The sequence below is a fragment of the Platichthys flesus genome, chromosome 17 (genome assembly GCF_949316205.1).
Source record: "Platichthys flesus chromosome 17, fPlaFle2.1, whole genome shotgun sequence".
In the NCBI taxonomy this organism is placed as follows: Eukaryota; Metazoa; Chordata; class Actinopteri; order Pleuronectiformes; family Pleuronectidae; genus Platichthys; species Platichthys flesus.
Genome location: NC_084961.1, coordinates 14732735 through 14746699, shown reverse-complemented (window position 1 = coordinate 14746699; position 13965 = coordinate 14732735). Strand labels below are relative to the sequence as shown.

The 13965-nt window shown below is 41.9% G+C and overlaps 1 protein-coding gene across 2 annotated transcripts in view; it reads right to left on the bottom strand.

Annotated features, from left to right (window-relative positions):
- The window catches only part of LOC133972864 (growth factor receptor-bound protein 10-like), a 43740-nt gene that overhangs the window by 22848 nt on the left and 6927 nt on the right, over nucleotides 1-13965 (bottom strand). For both annotated transcript variants that reach the window (XM_062410466.1, XM_062410465.1), the window contains 3 exons: nucleotides 11738-11831; nucleotides 5617-5872; nucleotides 4600-4723 (listed from right to left, as the gene is read on the bottom strand). In XM_062410466.1, the coding sequence (XP_062266450.1) occupies nucleotides 4600-4723; nucleotides 5617-5872; nucleotides 11738-11831 (474 nt within the window). The remainder of the gene's footprint in view (nucleotides 1-4599; nucleotides 4724-5616; nucleotides 5873-11737; nucleotides 11832-13965) is intronic.

The window sequence follows — 13965 nt, the reverse complement described above, 5'->3', positions numbered from 1 at the left end:
CGTAACGTTTATATGTGAGCTGAGATGTAGTGTCAACGTTTTAAATGTACTATTGGAAACTGAAAAACGCAATTAGCACCTAAAGTTAACATAATGAACGTAGCAAACTAGTATTTTCCATGTAATGTTATTTACAGTATGATAACTGACAAAACAACCGACAGGAGTTAACTTGGTGAAAGTAAAGGACAATTTCTCTAAGTGTGAGGTTCAGTATGCACACACACACAAACTGGCTCGAAGACAACAAAGCGTCCAGTCATTTCAAGCATTGCAAAATGAAAAATTTGACGATACCATCACAACGTTAGGCTCAAGGCTTGAAATAGACATCAAAGAATCTGAAAACAAGAGTCTACACTCACATTAAAGCCACATGAACACAGCAGTGCATTGAGCTAAATGCTAACATGCTCACCAGCATAATGTTAATGGGCTGCTTAGTGGTTATAACTATGTTCAGAACATTTTGCATAAAAGAGACCAATGGTAGCGTCCTTTTAGTATTAGTTCAGCACAAAGTAAAACAGGAGAGGCAACTGTGCAAATTGTTTTTAATTGGACCTGAGGATCTCAAACATCAAAAGAGGAACGAACAAAAACAAAATTGTATTAATACTCAAGCTTATGATCACCATCAGGCAATCCATCCAATAGCTGTGAAAACATGTCCAACTCATAGTTGAAGTAAAAGTAAAATCTGAGGATCTCCAAAATAATCATAAGTGATCCTCTGGGGACCATGAATGTCAATACAACATTTTGAGGCAGCTGATCCAATAGCTTTTATATTTAGAAAGTTATTTCAAATGGCAGAACAACTGACAAACTCTGACATGAATAAAAAAAGAGCTTCAGAATGTAAACACAAGTATTAATCTTTCCCCATAATCTCTTACTTTTTTTTAATAATCAGATTATACACTGTATAACAAACCATGAGAAACTGACTTTTTCACATCCTTTTTTTTCCTTTTTCTCTTACCTTCATCCACAGGGAGGTTAAAGGTCAAACTCAGCTAGAGAGCAGCGAACCCAGTGATGGAAGGGTTTCAGAGTCTTGCTCAGATCTAATTAAGCAGAATGGATGTGTGCCAACCCAGTGGGCTTGAGCCTGAGCTCTATGTTTGAGAGATTTTCTCTGGAACCACTGGGGCTCCCTGCCGCCCCTGATGTACGTAACACTGCCTCTCAGGCCACAAATACAAGCAGGAGTTGCATTACAGCTGCAGTCTTGATACCAAAACAAACCCATTTGCCAAGAGATGACAGGCAGGACCTGACCCAAACCTAGTGAAAGCTGGGGTAAGGTGACTGAACAGTGTGGTGTGAGACTACCACAACTTAAATGGGAAACGGCCACAATCAGAATTGAGCATTAATTACAAATCAGACTACTGAAATAGCTCTGCATCTTCCTGAAAGAGTATTGAAGATTAAAAAATGTAATTTACCATTAAATTAGTTGTTCCCTTAAAAATATTATGGAGAGCACCATCGTGTTATGTATTTATAGAAGCCCGTTCAGAATACCCTGAGGACAATTCCATTTTTCTTATCAAAGGCAATGCAGACCATAGAAACCTGTCATGTCACAAACAGTTTTACTGTTTCATAATGTACAGTAAGCTGTGTATCCCTTCCAGAAAGACTGAAGCTTAGTAAAGAATGTTCAGATTCCAGCTCTACAGCTGGAGGGAGAGAGATCCTGCGATAAAACCGTGCCAGTGTCTGTAGACCAATGCACTGCACATCTGAGAATCTCATCTGCATTGTTGTATAAGCCTCGCTCAATGCTCCTCAGACTTCATAAACAAACAAACCACTCTGCACATATATACGTACACAGACTCAAAGACCTTCACAGCATACGCTTGCCTTTCTGCTAGCTTACACAGGACATTACATAAAAGAAGCACTGATGTCTGGACCTGAAGGCCAGTTACCACTGAGGCGTACAACTTGACGGCTCTCTAAGACTGAAGCCTAATTATCTTGAACGCCCTATGGTAGCTGGCTGACGGCTGTCTAAGACTGAAGCCTAATTATCTTGAACGCCCTATGGTAGCTGGCTGCAGTATAGGTAAGGCAATATCCTCTTCCTCCATGTTACTAGATGGGACATGGACTAAACTAAACTAAAAAGTAAAAGTATGCGTCCAATAAAATTTTCTCAAATATGTTTTTTTTCAACTTAAGTAGCTCGTATCACACTGATGTATGTTCTAATATTCATTTTTTTACATAAAAACAAGGAAAAGTTCATGATTGACAGCTGAGACCAATTTGTGATTGGTTGAGCTCCTGGCAGCACCCTGATAACACATCTCCACTCCGTCAGCTGCATAAGATGGTGGTGCCCGTAACTTGGATATTTAGCTTTATCTTTGTTCAACAGGAGGAAGTGCCGGAGTATCATTTATCCTTACACAGAGTCAAGACCCCGACACACACACAGCCATGCTAGCTCTGTGAGGATTTAGTTAGGCACAGATGTGCTTGGAGCTAAAATAACACCAGCATGCAATCACGCTCACAATGAAAATGCTGATGATTAGTAGGTAATGTGTAACCTGTTCAGCAACTGTGGCTATTGTGTCAGCATGCGAGTATTTGCTCATTAGCATTTAATATTAAACACAGGGAATGTCATTAGTTTGAATAGAGCTGATGATGCTACAAGATAGGAAAAGCTAATACATACGCGTTTTATCTTACAGCTGTCTATCACCTGTTCATATCATCATGAGAGGGACATTAGAATGACTTGCACCAATAATTGCCAGGATATTTCAATCAAAACCGCAATTGCTATCTAATGGTGTACGGGAGCCATAACTCTACAGTAAACCATGAAAACCTTGCATTTCTTTGCATTAATGTAACAACACAAAAATTCATGACCTGCTTTTTTTCTTTACAGATCCCATGACACACATCTATCAGTCTCTTAGCCACCTCCTCTGCTTCTTCAGCCTAAAAGTTTCTCTCATTTGCTGACGATGCAAAACACAATGGAATGTTGGACGTGATTTTTCCATGTCCTTTTACTCCTTCCAGTATGGGCTTTATCACTGTCCTTGCAGGAATACTACAAGCTTTCTGTTTTTGTGCCATAAAGCAATCTTGTAAAACATTCCTCCCTACTCAAACCTGGTGACATTCCGTGAAAAATACAATGAAGAAGGAGCAAAATGCTGCCATTCCCCTGAGCCATTAACTGTTTGGAAAATTGAAGGGGGTCATCAATGTCAGATAAAGAGCAGAAGCAAAGTAGCCTTGAGAATATAGCACATAGAAAACCCGAAGTGCAGTTACAATACACCAACCACAACGTACTTAAGTATTTCTTTATTATAACAAGCACAGATTGATTGAATGAAGAAACTGTGGACAAAGTGAAGATGCTCTGGGAAAGACACAAATGAGGCCACATCAGCTCTCACAGATTCAAACCCTCACAAAGGCTCTTTGTGCAAACTGCAAGCTCGCTCTCTGACTCCAGACCTTGTGAGATGATGTCAACCAAAGGCAAAAGATAATGCTTTCCCTTATTACATGTGTATCCGTGCATGTGAAATTAATAATGCCACCTGTGTGTGTATCTGTGTATGTTGTTGTTGCATGTTTGTGTGCGTGTGTGTGGAGGGAGCAAGAGAGTGAGGGAAAATCTAAAATAACTTATTGTTCAGGGTGGGCATCCTGAAAACATCTTTGAGAAGGATGGAACATTCCTAGGACAGGAGGCTCTGATGGGGAAGGAAGGGCAAGGCTATGACACACACACAGACACACACACACAAACACACTATGAACCTAAGAGCCAGGGTTGAGGCGTGTGAACCGGAAATGGGTGGCTGTCTTGCCTAAGTTGTCAGACAGATTTAAAAGGTTCAGAGAGGTCCGCCCTACTGATGTTCCCAGCTCCGATACGGAAGCCTGCACTCTGTCTGCAGCATCCTGGAGACATTGCTCACCTCCTTCCCCAGCAAAACATGTCTGTCACTACGTGTGTGTGTGTGTGTGTGTGTGTGTGTGTGTGCGTGTGTGATTGATAATGATGCTTCCATAATAACCCACACCCACACACACACGTATATATACACATAGTCAGATAACCCAGGATGAACTCTTGTGTAATGGAAGGAAAGGCTGTACGCAGCCAAAGTCAACACATGCTGCTTTGACCTGAACATAACAGGCCAGTCAGCTGGTTTCCACACACACACACACCCTCACACACACACTCCATCACTTGTGATTGTGGTCAAGTAAAGGACAACAAACACCATGAGGAATTTAAAACCAAGCTCAACCACACAAATACTGACAGGGAAAAACTTCAAAAAACAACATTACAGCGAGCCATGTGTGTTTATTCTCTCACTGCTTGCTGCCACATGTGATGTCATGTCTGTGTAACTGTTTAACTGAAAACTTACTAACAGTCAAAAGCTTTGGTAACTTTTTCCAGTCGTGGCACTGTAAGGTGGGCCCTGAGTGAGGAACCAGCCAACACTTGAGTGAACCTGCCTACTCCAGTCAGTTGTATAATTACCAATCAGTGTGTATTAGTGCAGGTGAAGTGAGTAAGCTTACATGGTTGTCAGAGGTCTGTATGGGGCTGAGGACAGGGGAGCCTGCCGGGCTGCATAGCTCAGGGAACGGGTTGGGAATGGCTGGCAGGGAGGCTGGACGCAGTTGCTGCTCTTCCTGCAGGCACCTGCAGAGGGAGACACACACTTTTATGTGGAAGCACTGGAAGACCAATGAAAGACTGATACCATGGTCATGGGAATCATTTTGGTGTAGAAAGATGTAGGTCACATCTTATAGTGTACTAAAAAGTTAGTTAGACCCCTGACATTTGATCATAGGTAAACATTTATCTTGCTTCTGAAATGATGAAAAATGATTTACAAAGATTAGCAAGAGGAAAGGTTAACTGTGTTTTGGTGCAGAGTGATTGTAGATAATGTATTTTCAAACTGACATGGTGATTTTACTTATATCATGACCCATCTATCCATGTATTATCTATAGTAGTTATCCACTGAGGGTCGTGGGGGGAGCTTGAGCCAATCCCGGCTGACATTGGCAAAGGGGGGAGGGGGGGGGGTACATCCTGGACAGGTCGACAATGTAGGCCAACACATGAACAATCAATCACTGTCAATTTAGAGGCTCCAATTAATCTAACCCCAGTCTGCATGTCTTTGGACTGGGGGAGAAACAGAGAAGACGCACACAGACATGGGGCGAAAATAGGAAGTCCACACAAAGACCAGACAATGCTAGCCACCTCCCTAAATCACGATCTGTAGTTCAATCAATCTTGACAATCATGTGTAATTGATCTAATATTTTGCATGGCAAAAAGTATAAAATAAAACCTCAAATGTAGTTAAAGGCAAAGAGTTAAACCTCTATAGAGAATACAGTAGGCAGGAAACAGATTGTTTGCCTCGTGCACACAAAACCAACAAAAGAAAAGACAGCAAAAGATAAACAGAGTGTTCCTCCTCAGGCAACACAGTCCTGTCCTAAACACAGCTGACTTTTATCTCACGCATAAATCACTGAGATCACCACCGAGGGCAGGTGGTGTGCGTCTACCTGACGGCCTGGATGTGCATGGGCTGTGAGTGGCGCAGCCTCTCTTTGGAGGGCGAGGGCAGGGGCGGGGTGTGGCGACGGTGAGCCTGGCCGTGTCCCGGGTAGGCCCCGTGCACATGCTGCTGGTGGGGATGGTAGTGCGGCGAGTGCATGTGGCCGTTGTTCAAGAGGAGCGCAGTGTCGGCCTGTGTGGAGTACACGCTCTCCATGGAGGAGTTCATCTCGTTCACCAGCTGCTCCAGGTCCACATCGTCGTCTGTGGAGGCAGGTGAAGGGAGGAGTGAGTGACAGGGCAGCAAGTAACCACTGGGTGTCCCCTCGATAGGTAACAGTGAGAACAATATTAATATTAAACCATCAATATCCAGGTTATATTTATTACAAACAGCCTTCATAGTAGAAAAAAAAAGGCTGATTTACTTTTAGTAGATCACACTTAGTGATGAATAATTAATGTTGTCTCTGTCATATTCACAGTTGATATAAAGAACTTGTCAAAAGCAATGAAAAACATTAGAAAAACACAAAGTCTGGTTATGTGTATGTTAATAAATTCAATGCAATGTGATGTTCTTGAATTTCTGTATTTGAAGCAAGATGGGGTAAATACTGTTAAAGTCATTTTGTCACAAATTATTGGTGTAAATAGTTTGTGGTCCACAAAGAGGGAACAGGCATCCTGCTTCACTTTGCCTCTAAACACACAGCTCAGCATTTGGCCCTTTTCCTACTGTGCATACTGTGTGCCCTATTACCAGCACTTTTCATTAGCTATAATTTCACATGGTCAACAGACAAAATATTTCCAAATGTACACTGTGGTCCTAAAACATCAAGCAGAAAGAGAGTTTGGATATATATATATATATATCACTTTGGCTTGGGATTCCCTCCAATGACTGTGTAGTACACTGACTTGCTGGCTCACCATTGGTCAGATTATGTGCAACCTGTCACTCAAGGGTCTAAGATGTCCATCAAGGACTGGAGGTTGAGACCAAACAGTCACCCGCAGACCAAATGACCAACCAGACCACATCAAAGGTGAAAGGGTCCACTTGCAGGACGGTAAATAAGGTTAGTGTCAGCACCCATCCTCTAACCTGTTTCTAATGAACTGAAGTCGGTCTGGACGGCCTAGTGTAGGCTACCCTCCTTGCTTTAATGACTTTCAGCTCATCTTCTCCTTTTTTTCACGCTTTTTGCTTAGTGTCAAGAAAAAAATTCACGTTTCCTTTAGGGATCAATAAAGCTAACTTGCAGACTGTGCTAATTATTAACCATTTCCCAGGCTTACAGCTATTTCAGAATCCTAACTTCTCAAAAGTGAACGTTCACTGAGAAAACTGTTTTTCGGATAGAAATATATCCATAATATGCACTAATAAAGTAACTAAGTAAAGTAAGTGCAAGACTTGGCAGTTCTGTCAAGTGTGCTCTCAATTGCAGTATGTCTCCATGTGTGTGTGTATGTATGTGTGTGTGTGTGTGTATGTCCAAAGCCCTTTGGTCCTATGGGTCCCACCCCAACACCACACACAGAATTCCTGACATTCCAGAAGGAAGAAATTACAGCACTCTGGAAAAGTTCACCAGCCTGTTCATGGCACATGGTGACCAAATGGACAGGACAAAGTAGGGCACCAAAACACACACATACACATACACATACACACACAGAAGCACACATTCACTCAGAGGAGCCAAGGACACCATGTACTGCTATGCAGTGCTGAGCATGTGTTTGTAATTATACAGAATTAAGATTAAAAAGCACTGCATTGTCCTGCACGTTCACGCAGTGAACATACACACTGGGCCCACAGAGATAAAAATTAAGCCACTGGACCGAAACCAGCAGTGGGCCTGTCTGATCTCAGATCACACAGAGTTATGCATCACACTCATACATCCACACACATACGCACAGAGAACGGACAGTCCGGGACATAGGGTCATGTGATGCTGGGGTACATGAGTGGAACATAGGTTGAGGTGCACAGAGGGGGGCACACAGTTGGAAAAGAACAAGAGAGCGCATGAGGACAGTCAGTGGCGGCTATTATGTAAAGCTGTGATGAACTGTAGGACTTTCCCACAGCAGACATTTTGACTTGTTAAAATAGGAAAAGCACTGACACCATTAATAACATTAACAATGGCTCAGTTCTGTTCAAGTGTCCCAGTTCATCCCGACAGTATGACAGCGAGTCAGCGTGCACAATACCAGGAAGCGAGACCGACAAATGAAATTCAGCCCTCATGCACTTTGGTATTTACACCCCCTTGAAATTTCCCACTTTAACATGTCAAAATGGCCTCTGTAAAAAATATCTGTAACAAAGTAATAGCTGCACATGGAAAATACATTTTTACTTTTCAGAACATCGGTATTCAGAAATCTTTTGATGAGTCATTTATGACACATAAAATCGTCTTTTCTTAAGGATTTGGGTTTATATCTACGTTTTGTTATTTCCAGAAATGATAAAAAAAGATGATTGGAGCAGTAAAAAACTGATTGATAGGAGGGTACCGACTGTCGCCAAGTGCTTTATGGCCATGTTAGCTGCACGGCTTTGGGGACTGTGGAGTTGGTCACTCAGTCCACCACTTTGGACCAGAAGACAAACCTTAATGACTTTGGTGATCCCCATGATATTTATTCTTATGCCAACCAGTTCATATTTGTGGTTTTGAGTAAATGTCTCGAACACTAACAGATGGATTGACGTAGAATTTAGCACGGAGCTTCATGTTTGCCTCAGATGAGTTGCAATAACATTGTTCGCTTTTTCATCTTCTACTTTTCCTTCACCATTGTGTCGACATTGCAGATGGTCCAATAAATTGATTTCAATTAGACAACTCACGTTCAAAGGTTTATTGCAATTGTAGAACATGTCAGTGTTTGGCAGCTAGGCTCCGACTTAATCACTCCCTCAGATATGATGACATAGATACAATGGGAGTGATGAGTCAAACAGACGTGTGAACCCACAGTGTGCGCATATTAGCATCCTCGGTTTGAGCATATTAACATTGTAAGTGTGATCATCGACTTCCTCCTACTTTTCAGAAATGAAGCGCAAATATCCAGGATACAAACTGTGCACAATTGCAGCAAGAGTATTTGATGTGCACAAATAGGAAGATTCTTTTTTGTCTAAATTACTGCCAGTTTGAAGGTTTTCTCACATAGAGCTCGTCTCTATTGCTGCCCCACATTGTGATTCAGGCTGATAAGTCGACTGGAGTTTTCCTCTCCCTCCTGCTGTTGCCCACTTGGCCGCGGCTACTGGCTTCAGTCGAGGAAGCCAGAGGACGTATAGCATAAAAATATCCTCTCCTCCCTCTCCAACTGTGACTTTGAAAGTAGAAGAAATGTATGGGCTGCATCTGAAGACAAAACCTTCCATACAAAAGTGGCCAAATCCTTCCTGCATGATCCCAGAATACACTGAATGAGGGCTCTCTGTCCCTGGCCACAAGAACCTACAATCATCGATCTCTGACAGCAGTCAAGAGGTCAGAAAACAGCGCTGGACGTTCGGGCAAATAGCAACCATGTTCTTTTATGGACCATAAAAATATAAATACTCCATTCAACATTTAAATCCCTTAAAGTACATTTTGAACAACTACTCAGAACTCAATGCTCTATACTTGCATTGGATTTGTGTTGTTAATTAGTTCATTGTGTGCTTTGTGCGCAATAATCTGAAAGTTAAACTGGTTAGGTCTTGGATTTCTCCAAACAATAGATGTTAATATGTGTGTAATAAAATGTTCTCCTAATAATCATTGTTGTGATGCCAGTTACTCTAAACTTTTGAGTAAGCCGTAGGCTTTGGAGTCTAAAGCCTCCAACTACCAGTAACAGCCAGCAAGAGTCTGTGGTTTCACCAAGCAGCTCAATGAATTACCTCTATTGAAGTGAAGCAGGGCCACGCTGGGGGAGAGCGCACAAATCAAATAAGAGGCTTCATAATAAAAGTTATGAGCAACACTAAATCTGGGAAAGTACATTTGCTGGCGTGCATGCAAGGCAACAGATGAGTAGGAGGCAACACCCACAATGCTCGCTCGATCTCTTTTGTGGTGCAGGGAATCAGCTCCTCCCTCTCAATAAATCAAATTTTGAAGAAACAAAATCGTATTCACCTCTATATTCATCTAAGTGTAATACGTGTGAGCAGGGAAAAACTTCTCTTGACTCAAGAAATTGCATGCAGGTGACAGCATCAAAACAAACCACGTCACCAGATCACTAGAAAGACAAGGGAGGCATAAATAAAGGGCAGGTAACATGAGCCGTGGTCTAAATATACATCACATCAATCAGAGTGGTTGATGTAGTAGTTCTCTGTAGTGCAAAGTCAGAATGAAACAATAGCTGGGTGACTTTGGCTTGGTCACTGAAGACATCTGTCAGTTCTTATATGGAAAACTGCTTCTTGCTGACGATTGGTGGCTGCACATGTCGAAAACAAAGAAGACATTTTCCAGACTTCCTCTTGCATGTTTAATACCAAACTGACATTTTCAATTGAGGACCTTTAATTAGGAAAGTAGAACAAAGTTGTGTGTCTGTGCCTTTAGTATCATTAGTTTGTGGTCTACTCCGGTTCAGTCTATAAGTTATTTACTATCATGAATTGTAAATGTACTTTTCCTTTTCCACTCAACCTGAGTCATCAGCTTCTACTTCAGTTCGTGCTTTCCCAGGTTAGGTTCACAACCACCAAGTGGAGTTTAAATCGCTGCAATCAATTTTTATTTTTGTGAGTAGGTAAAGGATGTCATATCAGAGCAGGACATTTTTTCATTAGCGAAAAAGAAAGTCGAAGCACTGCATTTCGGTAAATCGAGTTGGAAACATTCACTCTTTGTCTGGGCCTCACATCCACACGCCAACAGTGTTTTAAGTCGCTAAAACTGAATCTTTACAAATCTTCCAAAGGGCCTGATTTTCAACAACCTTTTGTGTACATGAGCGTTGATGATGATGATGATGAACAATCGCAGCTATATAGCAGTTGATAGGACACTATGCTCACTGAGGCTGCTCACATGCTCTTCTCTAGTATTTGACAAATCATTGATGGACGTTTTATCGCCACCTACTGGCAAAGTGTGCTTGTTTGAGCGTTTGTCATCATTTTGGGTTCTTGACATGATGAAGATATGTTTTCTTGTGAGCAGAGGATTATTATTTTTAATGGGAGGAGATAAAATCAGTAAAAAAATATATCGGGAGTGGTGCAGACAACGCCGAATACAAACTAGTTAATCCTTAGAAAAAGACAAGACTGGACACTACCAAATAATCTCTTCCTAGAAGTACTCACGACTGGAGTACAATTACACTCATCATTCTTGGCTTGTCACTGCCTCTTTGCAAGTATGTACCTGCATACCTCCACACCTGCCCCTCAGACCATTTACTATTAACTCTGGTCTCCAACGCTGGGTGACCTACAGCCCTCCACCCCACACCCATTCAACACAACCATGTGGAGCCATATTTACAATACTCTCACACGTGCATGACCACCACAAATCACCAGAGCAGACAAGCTGCTGAACAACCCTGCCGCCATAGGGAAAAGGAGACAAAAAAGAGAGGTTGAGGAGGGAGAATTAAAAACCTCTCCTCTCCTTGGGTTGGCTCTTTTCCAAAAGGATTTCCAAGATTTTCCATGATAGCTGAAGGGGTTTCTGAGAATCTATTGGAAGCAGGCTGATGCATGTGTATGTGTATTGCGAGGAGGGGGGGTTGACAAAAAGTGCTGAGCACTGCTAAAAAAGGGGGGAGGTAGGGTAAAACACTTTAGCACTTGTCTTTATCCTCTCCATCTGGAAAGCAGAGCCTGCAGTGATGGAGGGAGACAATGTCCTAGTTGGAGATGGAGATAGAGAGAGAGGGAGATTTCTAGGAAGACAGGAAGAGAATTTAATGGCCCAGCAAATATATTTTGGGTTGCAGAGGTCCCATTAAAAATCTGACGAAAAAGGGGAAAAGCACATGGAGAGAATGGTTGTGTCGCCAAGAGGAGATTAAGGATATAGATACGGAGGGTAAACAAACTAAATACATAAGAGAGATGAGAAGGGTTACCGTGGTGATGTGGCAAATTTTGATTGGCTGAATGCTGGAAGCCTGGAACAATCAGCTCCTCAGGCCGGCGAGAGGAAGTGTGGTCCATGCTTTCCTGTTGAAAGAAGAGAGAGACTGTCCGGTAAAAGACATTCAGTCGGATTAAATCTTCAGACATTTTCGTAAAGAGTGAGACAACATGATATTTTCTCAGAGTTCAGAAGGTCAGACGAAGGGTGGCTCTTTTGTGTCTACTCAGGAGGAAACATCAGGCTTCAAGTTCAGAGACCAGTCAACCTTTGACCCTGTGGCATCGACCTTTCCCTTTCTCTCTTTCTCCCTTTCACCCTTTCTTCCTTTCTCTCTCTCAGACACTCACACGTTCCTACATAGGTGTTGTCTCAAACTCTCAGGTACTCATTAAAAACAACTATAAATCATTTTTAGAGCGTAAACCTTCTAGTTCTGGCACACTTATACAATCTCACATATCTGGAGATACATGCACATACTGCCAAGTTCCTCACACATTGTCTAATTTAAATCAGCCCTGAGGCAAGAAAGCTGCACAAGAGAAAGAAAGGGAAAAAAGCCAAATTTCAATCTTCCCTTTTCCAGGAAAAAGAAGAACGCGGAAGCGTTGCTTCCAGGAACTGCTCGTGGTCAGAGGTCCTGCTGTGCATGTATGCACACACACGCACGCACGCAGACACACACACTCGTTTCGAAAACATCCATAAATGCCCAGAGAAAGATTTAGGGCTCTGAGAAACAGCCAAAAGCTTTCTAAGGAAGGCAACTTGCCTGCAGGGCTGTGGGCTGACAGAGAAAGTCTGCAGGCTTCAGCTCGAGCAGACAAGCTGAGATACAACTTACATACAAAACCCCCTCTCACATATAATATACCTTACTCATCATGTGACAGACTGCATACCTGCCAACCTGCAACAACTACTGTGATTTCACTGTGATGACAGTCTCCACTGGCTGCTAGGCAATAGCCCAGAGCCAAGAAACAGTCCACATAATCTCCTTAAACAGCAATTTTCTTTTACTTGCAATAAAAAAAGTCTGTGCAGTAGCGATCAGTGAATAAAGCCGCAGTAGCTAGGGCACTGTTCATACACATACTCGACAAATCCAGAGTCAGTATCAGCTGTAAATCATGATCTTTTACAACATTTTTAAAAGCATCAAATAATTAATTTAATTTTAGTTTATGCTAAGCTAAGCTAACCTAGCTGCTTGCGAATGTAAGCAAGTACAAAGTGTACTAACTATGTCTAGTACACTAGCTTTGAGGTGTTAGCTTGTATGACATGGAAATGTGCATAATATTATGCAAAAATTACGGAATGCATCAATTAAGGTGTGAGAATCATAAGTTTGGACTGTGTAAAGTTGGACACAGGGCAGTGTCATGGTTCAAGTAACAGATATCAGTAGCAGCACTGTAAGTAAAAATCAGTAAACGCAGAGACAATCACCTCCCCTCTGCAGCACCGGTGCAGTGAAAGATTGACTTTACAAGCTACACTCCCGTAAAAACCTTGTCTTGACCTCCCCTTAATCCTCTGACTCTAATGTCTGGAGAGATGGAGCTGACCAATGCTTCCTCTGCAGTTAATAGGAGGTTAAGTGACATGAAATCCAAATTTGTACATCACAACTCCCTTTCTTAAAAAAGGGCATTGGTTTCTCAGTAAATGTATTTTCCAGATGTGAGTTGTTATGCACAATTTGCCGAAAAGCCAGTAGTCATAAACAGCATTCTTGATATTGCTAGTCTTATGGGTATACAGTAAGCTGTAGAGTACTTAAGGGAGGTTTTCTTCTTAAAGTTTTAGTGGATGGTGATTCAGACCTTCAGTCTTCTGTTTTAAGTTTCACAAGCGCATGATTCAAACTATCTTTTTATGTAATCTTTGGGAGAATTTCTCAATCAATCTTCAATTGATTGTTTCAAGTTCATCACTTTTGAAATTGTTTTATAGCTCTATTATGTGATGTTTTTAAAGGAGGCTTTGAAGTGTGTGCATTCGGGAGTGCAACCATTGGTCAAAAACTAGAAACATCTAAAGTGCATTGGTATCTACCAGCAAAGTACACGGAGTACGATACTTGCTGCTCTAAAGAGTTCTGCTGCTATGCCACAGCAGGAGGCCTTCATGGTTATCTCCATGAAGGCCTTCATGAAGGTGGCAATAACGTCTATCAACAATCTGTCAAATACCGGAGAAGAACTGTGG